At 49.9% G+C, this 7,869-nt stretch overlaps 1 protein-coding gene across 1 annotated transcript; it reads right to left on the bottom strand.

The window, feature by feature from the left end:
* Positions 1–660: 660 nt before the first annotated feature.
* Positions 661–5,261, bottom strand: CIROP (ciliated left-right organizer metallopeptidase). Its single transcript, XM_024998181.2, is given in 8 exon segments — positions 661–921; positions 923–1,102; positions 1,208–1,307; positions 1,386–1,477; positions 1,631–1,717; positions 3,882–3,933; positions 4,283–4,363; positions 5,230–5,261. Coding segments are annotated over 8 exon segments (885 nt in total).
* Positions 5,262–7,869: the final 2,608 nt, after the last annotated feature.

The following is a 7,869-nucleotide window of genomic DNA, read 5'->3' as shown; positions in this document are numbered from 1 at the left end:
GTGGATATAGCACCTAAAAGGACTGATCTTTTTTTCTTTTTTCTGGACACTTGGCTCTTTTTATGGAAGTATAGTCCCTGAAAGAGTATATCTCGTGAAACAGGTGTGCGATGAACGGGAAGGTCTTCAGAGGAGGGTTATGAAGTAAAGGACTTAAGCATTCTCCTTGGCCTCCTGTATAAATCCTTAGCCAGAAGCATCTCTTTACCTGCTAGTGCCTTCTCTGCTCACTAGAGCCTGTAGTACTGTTTCTGTCAGTGTTTCTCACTCTTCCTTCCCCAGGGAGTCTCCTGGAGGCCCAACTAATCCAATTCAATCCAGGTCTCGGATTGAAAGACTTACAGGTTTGTAAGTGATAGCATTGGTAACTTCATTAGTCTAACACAACCAGCACGAGGGACAGAAGATCATAGTAGCCAGGTGTCTGCAAGGAAATACGTAGCAGGGCACAGTTACAGCCTGTTACTTACTCAAGCCCTCCTTCTAAGGAAAATGTTCATTCTAAATCAGTCATGGACTCAGCAGGGTACTTAGTAAAAAATGAGTGAACATCAATACATAAGCTACAGTGATACATTGTACAGCACAATGTATAGAGTCAAAATTGTATAGTAACTTTAAATGGAGTATAATCTATAAAAATATTGAAACACTCTGTTTTCAATGTTGCTCTATGTACCTGAAACTAAAATAGTATTGTAAAACAACTATACTCCAATGATTAAAAAAAAAAAAGATGTACATAAAAACACGTTGTGTGGTACTACCATAAGAGCACTTCCAAACTTTTTGCCAGTGTACCACAGCTAGCCCACTTCTGATACTCATCTGAATAGCCTTTCCTGGAAGGAATGGGGCCCAGGATGCTCCCTCCACCTGCACTTTGTACACTGCCCTCTCTATGCATTGATGTAAACAGCAGCAAGCCAGTGAGCTCTGCTTCCTTGACATGTGGCATCTGAGAGGGATGCCTGGTCTCGTCCCCAGGTAGCAGCTGTGAAGTGAGGTGGGCAAGGAAGCACCGACTCTAGGGATGGTAGATCTCCCCATGGGGATTCTCGGCCCCAGGTGGGAATCCATTTCCCTTCTTTGAGTATTCACTCTGAAGGGCAGGGCAGAGGGTAGAGTAGTGTTTGTCCAGATGCCTCAGAAGGAGACTTCTGTCCGGGCCACCTCTGTTTCATTCCGCTTTCTCTAGTCCAGCCACCCCACTGACCAAGGGCTTGAACCTGCAGGGGCCTCCCAGCATGGGGTCTGGGGGGCAGCTTCATTCATCCGGGTGCAGATACTGGCAGCCCGGCCCGCTGTGTGTGGGGGATCATAGAGTGACACGAGGGGGACAGCCAATTGTGCAGTCCCTCAGCCCCGCAGCACATGCACATCAGCCAGTACAGGAGAAGCCTGAGGCGCCATTCCCACAGGTGGCCACGGGGCCAAATTCCGGGCCAGGCCCAGAGAGGCAGGAAGACAAAGAGGCCTCAGAACAAATGAATCCCCCAAATTCCTCAAGGACAGCCATGCTTACAGTTTCCATTCCACTTTAGCAGCAGATAACCCCCTCCAACCTCTCCACTTCCCCCCAGATGACTTGACTCATGAGTGCCCTCTACAATTCTCCCTTATTTCTCACCCGGCCCCACAATAGCACCTCTGCAGTGCTGTGGTTGACCTGGTCCCAGCCCCAGTCTTTTTTTTTTTTTTTCAAAAATTTACTGATCTAACCTTTTGATTGTAGTAGGTCTTCGTTGCTACACAGCTTTCTCTAGTTGCAGCAAGCGGGAGCTACTCTCTAGTTGCTGTGCTCAGGCTTCACACTGTGGTGGCTTCTCTTCTTTCGAAGTGCAGGCTCTAGGCACACTGGCTTCAGTAGCTGTGGCTCGCAGGCTCTATAGAGTTTTGGTTCAGTAGTTGTGGAGCACTGGCTTAGTTGCTCTGTGCCATGTGGGATCTTCCTGTCCTAGGGTTTGAACCAGTCTCCCTTGCATTGGAACGTGGATTCTTAACCACTGGACCACCAGGGAACCCTCAGCCTGAGTCTTTGAAGGCAGCAAGTGATTGAGTCAAGCCTAGGACATTGGGTGCTGTCATAGGTAGCAGTCATTTACAGTCCTGGAATAGTCGGACCTCCCAGTGTAAAGACAAAGGGCCCCACGGGAGGAGGTAGCACTTGACTGCTCCCTCTTCCTTCCATGACCCTAAGCTGTTCTTATTCTCACCGCTTCTTCCAAGGAAGCACCCAGTGAGCTTCCTACAGTTCCAAGTGCTTGGCCAGGCTGTGGTGGAAAGCAGCTGTCCCTACTCATCTCGCCTTGTCACTTGCTTTGTAGAACAGTTCTCTCTAAGACTGAAAGGAGAGATGGTACATGAGAGGGAAACTTCAGAAGGGTGAGGGAGAGTTGGAAGGAAGGGGCTGGTGAGATATCAGTGATTCCCTCTGGCTGACGTGGTGGGGGGACCTTGCCCTCATTCAGACAGTCCCTCCTTCCATGTCTCAAGGAGCCATCTAGAGAAACCCAGGGCATGGAGCAGTTCACAGAGTGTGGCCTGAGGACACATCAGGCAAAGTGAAGGGACTGCAGCAGGATGGACCCACACTCTCACCCCTCTGCCCAATAGGGTCTTCCTAGAGCTTGAGAGGCACCTTCTGTTCCACCCTGAGGAGGTCCTTCCACTTCATGGGAAGCTGAGTGACCTGAGCCCCCTCCCTCAGCCTGTCTGCTTCTTCCTGTTCATCATGCAGCAGTCACCATGACCACGACACTGTGGCTGAGGCTGGAAAATGCAGGGTGCAGTAGACAGTGGTATCAGCAAGGGGCCTGTCTTCTTAGTCCAGCTGGCAGCAGGCAGTGGGGGCTCTGATAGATGAATATTCATGGGCCAGGTCAGGTGGGGGCAGAAAGGAGGGGACTAGGGTAATGCAGAGCTGTCCCTGAAAATGGAGGCCTAGGAAACTTGGCAGAGGTGGTGCTAAGGGATGGTGTGGGAGGTTTTCAGTGCCCATCCAAACTTCATCAGCATGCCCCCAAGTTACCCCAAATAAGCATGATTTTTTTTTTTGGCTGTACCATGCAACTCCTGGGATTTTAGTTCTTCCACCAGGGATTGAACCCAGGCCCTCAGCAGTGAAAGCACAGAGGTCTAACCACTGAATCACCAGGGAATTCCTCCAATTAAGCACAATTTAATGAAAACGGCTTGTATGCTCCCTTTCTTTCCCATGACATCTAAGATTGAGATGCAGAGCCAAGAAAAGGGATTTGATTTGATCCTCCCCTCTTGGTGGCACTTGGAAGTGTGGGCAACCCACACATACAGGAGAAATCAGTGTTTTGGATCCTTGGCCCCCCTTTCTGGATAGGTCAGCAGTGGGGTTCCTGCCCTAATCACAAGGCATAACCATGGAGATGGGCGTCAGGGGTATAGTAGGGAGTGAAATGTCTCATCTAGCTTAGCGGTTGGGCTCGGGAGAGGATGACAGGAAGCTGGGTACCAGGATAGGAGCCAGAGGTGGAGCAGTTCAGTCTCTAGTCTGATGAACTGAATGTCGTCTAGGCAGATGGTTAGAACAGGGAGTCTTCCCCCCAACTCCCCACCAGTCTCTGATTTAATAAATTGCCAGAGGAGAGGGGCTCAGGAATCTGCCCTGGTAGGAAGCGCATTAAGTAATTCTGATGCTGGTGGTGTGGAGAGGTCTAGATAGGCTGCTGCTGCTAAGTCGCTTCAGTCGTGTCCGACTCTGTGAAACCCCATAGACGGCAGTCCACCAGGCTCCTCCATCCATGGGATTTTCCAGGCAAGAGTACTGGAGTGGGGTGCCATTGCCTTCTCCGCTAGATAGTCTAGAGGTCTTTAGTTCCCCAAATCTGAGAAATCATTTTCACCTTCACCTCCAAGCAAGTCTCTCCTTCATATCCTGGTTTCAAGAGGCTGTGCCTGACAAGAATGAACAGCTGTAGGTGAGCTGGAGACATTTCTGGGTGTTCCTGAAGCAGTACTGTATATACTGTCAATCACATGAACTTAACTGTGGTAGTTTGGGGTGTGTGGGTCTCCCCAGACAGCATGGCAGTATTGTGCAGGGTTTGGCTTCAGAAGCAGGGGTCCTTGCCTTATAGGGACTTAGCAAGATGGGCAGTTTTACCTCCACATCCTAGACATCCCGTTCCTTTTCTGTGTGGTCTCCCTGCCATACCCTTCTCTGCCCCTTTAGTCTTCCTGTGCTCTTCAGCTTTCTCTCTCCAGCCTCTGTCCTTGCTGCCAGGGCTCAGGATTCCCCTCTCACCTCATCTCCTTCAGGATTCCAAGCTCCCTCTGATACAGGATCTCCACCATGGCAGGTTTGGGTTTGGAGGGGTTGAGGATCCTGGGGACCAGGGAAGGTGAGGGAGGATGAACATAAGTTTGGGGGAAGTTGGGAGAAAGGAGGCCCGAGAAGGCTCAGACTTCTGTGTCTCATCATGTAGACACCTGCCTGAGGCAGCCCCTCAGGAGGAGTAGACTCCCAGGAGGAGCAGGCCCTAGGAGGAGTAGCCCATGGAGGAGTAGCCCCCCAGGAGGAGTAGCTCCTCAGAAGGAGAAGCCCCCTAGGAGGAGCAGTTCCCAGGAGGAGTAGATCCCCAAGAGGAGCAGCTCCCAGGAGGAGTAGATCCCCAGGAGGAGCAGCTCCCAGGAGGAGTAGATCCCCAGGAGGAGCAGTGGCAGCAGCCACATCTTATAAACGTCTCTCCATAGCCTGCTCTGGATCTAGCCTTCTGTTCCCTTCTTCCCTGCCTCACTTACATCTGGCTTTCTTCTCTTTACCATCTCAAAATCCCCTCCACCAAGCTTGAGTTATTTTTTTTTTCAAGATTTGAGTGTTGTTGACTAAGTCTGTAATTACTGCTAGGAGATCCAATGTGAACTACGAGGGCCAAGCAGCAGCCCCCACCCTTCCCCGCTGGGGTTCCAGAAGCAGAGCTGGAGTGGAGCAGTGTTAATTCCTGAGGCCTCAACTGACCTTTCCAAAGAGAAGCCTACTTCCTAATTCTCTCCTAACCCTCTTTCATCTCAGCCTAAGTTCCTGTCATTCTGAGTGAACAACCTTGAAACCTCAGAAACAAAAAACTGGGATTACTATAATGGTGTATATGGGGTGGGGGGAGGGGCATTCTTTGCTCCATAGATGCTTGCCTGTTTCATTGGAGTTGGACAAACAAGGCTCCTGCACTCCACTAGCTCCCAGGTCAGTACAGGGTGAACTCTAAGCTGTAGGACTTAGGCATCTCCTCCACCTATGTAGAGCGCATGGTGCTTGCCATTTAAACACATGTAGGTTGACTAACATCACCTATGAGAGGCTGTTGTGTTAGCTTTGTGAGGCTTCATAGAAGCTGCTTAGAGGCCTGCCCAGAGGAAAAGTAAACTCTCAAAAAACACTAATAGATGTTCAAAGATGTTCAACATGTATTAGAGGGCATATTTAGAGGACTTCAGTTCTTCCTTTGAGACACACCTAGTCTTTTTTCTCCAAATGTCAGAAATCTTGTTTTTGTTTCCCCCCTCTCCCACCACCCTGGCCTGGCTGGCCCAGTCTGGGGAAAATCCTCAGTGTCAGGGCTTGTGGAAGGGTTCAAGGTCTCTGCAGCTCTGGAGGTTTTCTGGGCTCTGGCTGCCACAGCTCCTAAAGCTTTGCTGCCCCCTTCTGGCCTTACTGGGATAGGGCGTGCCCTCTCCAGGGAAGGGCTTCATCCTGACTTCTCATAAGCTTGCACAACTTCAGACATTCTAACACAAGCCGCACAGGAAACACGTCATATTCCTTTGGCTGGAATAACTTCATCCTGCCTTTGCTTGGCAAATCCTTCCTCATCTTTCAAGATCCAGCTGAGAGGTTTATTTGCCTGTTGAGACTTTTCTTTAGTTCCCCAGGCAGTGTTAGTTTGCATATCCTCTATTCTCCAAGGGCATTTCCTTCGCATCTTTGAAGTAGTGCTTATTATTATATTCTCCTGACATTTCTTTTTGTGCTTGTTTCCCTATCAGACTGTGGGTAGGGGCTGAGGCTGATTCATCTCTGCATCTCAGAAGAAATATGAAGTAGGTGCGGAGGGATAATGGAGGTGAGAAAATGGAGGGTGTGTGCGTGCTTGGTTATTCAGTCATGTCCGAATCTTTGTGACCCCATGGACATAGCCTGCCAGGCACCTCTGTCCATGGGATTTTTTCAGGCAAGAATACTGGAGTGGGTTGCCACCTCCTTTTCCAGGGGATCTTTGACCCAGGAATCGAACCCATGTCTCCTGTTGTCTTCCGCATTGCAAGTGGATTCTTTACCTGCTGAGCCATTGGGTTGAGCCACTGGGGAAGCCCAAGATGGAGGAAGGAAAGTGTAATGAAGCAAGGAGAGGAGGAGGGCAACAATCCTGTGATTGACACTTCCTTTGTGCCCAGACATTGTTTCAAGCACTTTAGACTCAGGTAATCCTTTTGACAACCTTATGAGGTAGCTGTTATTATTACCCCATTTTTACAACCGAGGCAACATGGGTAGGTGGTATCCATGGGATTTGAATCCATGTATTTAGGCTCCTCAGCACAGGCTTTAATCCACCATGTAGTAGCTTTTCAGGTGCCCAGTGTGGAGGAGAAATAAAGTGCTGAAAGGAAGAGGATGAGAAAGATAAGGGTGCAGAAAGAGAAAGGGGTAAGGAGAGGATGAAAGTGTTGAGACAGGATGGAGTTGGAGAGGATGAGGATGGAGATGAGAAAGAGGGCATGGAGGTGGGAAACTGGATGGGAAGGGACATTAATGGAGGGTGGAGGTGGGATGTGGGTCATGGGTTGTGGACAGAAAGTGAGGTTGAGCACAGAAGTCATCCTAGGTAGTGTCATCCAGCTGGGCGCTCCGTCCAGTGCGGTCACCTCTCAGTTCCTGAATCCTCTCATCTTAACATGCCTGTCCATCCACCTTAGCAAGCCCTCCCCACTCCCACCCAGGGTCAGACCCAGGCCTTATCACTAGAAACTGCAGTACCTATGAAATAACTGAATCAAACATCCCACTCTCTGATATGATCTCCTTTCCTTATGGTTTGTTTGCTCAAGCCGGCTTACTGCCGCTGTTCTAAAGCTCACTGAAGAACCATGGCCCTTCTTGTCTCTTCACCTCTTCTTATTCGCCTTAGGTTCCAGATTCAAAACAAAATCCCTCCCCTTCCCTGTCTGTCCCATCCATCCTGCCTCCCTGGGTGAGCCCCATGACCAGATGAACCCAACATCTGTCTTGTCCACACTTGCTCCCAAGTAAGTAAGGACCCCTGAAGGAAGTCCCTCCAGAGGACAGACTATTGTCACCTAAAATTGTCATCATTGACTTCAACTGGCCACTCCCAAGATCAGAGATCTCAGCTCCCGCTTCCACTGTCAGCAAATGGGATTTTACACCTTTAAGCCTCTTCCTTGAAGCTTCCTACTAAGTCACTTGCAATCACCTCTTCTTTCATAGTGAAGACAGAAGCGCTGAGAGGGGAACAACCTCGGCGGACTCCAGACCTGTTTGGGTCTGTGTCTGCTGCTGTGTTTCTCCTCTTTGACCTTAGGAGAGAGGAAATGTCTTCTTCCTTTGGAAGGTGGTTCCTCCCCGGGATGCTCTGCATCCCCTCAGAGCGAGATCTGGCCTCAGCTCTTCTCTGACCTCACCTCTCCCCATCAGTCTAGTCTGTTTCCAACCCCAGCGTCTGCCAGTGAGTGGGAAGGTCCTGCTTGGGGAGCTCCTGCCTCTGCTGGGAGCCCTCAGGTTTGGCCACAGTGATTCCTACTCACCTTTGAGGTGTCTGCTTACATGTTACTTCCTCCAAAAGCCTTTCCTGACCCTCACTTTTAAATCAGATT

The sequence above is a fragment of the Bos taurus genome, chromosome 10 (assembly GCF_002263795.3).
Source record: "Bos taurus isolate L1 Dominette 01449 registration number 42190680 breed Hereford chromosome 10, ARS-UCD2.0, whole genome shotgun sequence".
In the NCBI taxonomy this organism is placed as follows: Eukaryota; Metazoa; Chordata; class Mammalia; order Artiodactyla; family Bovidae; genus Bos; species Bos taurus.
Note: the sequence above shows the minus strand (reverse complement) of the source record. Positions and strands in the feature narration are given on the sequence as shown.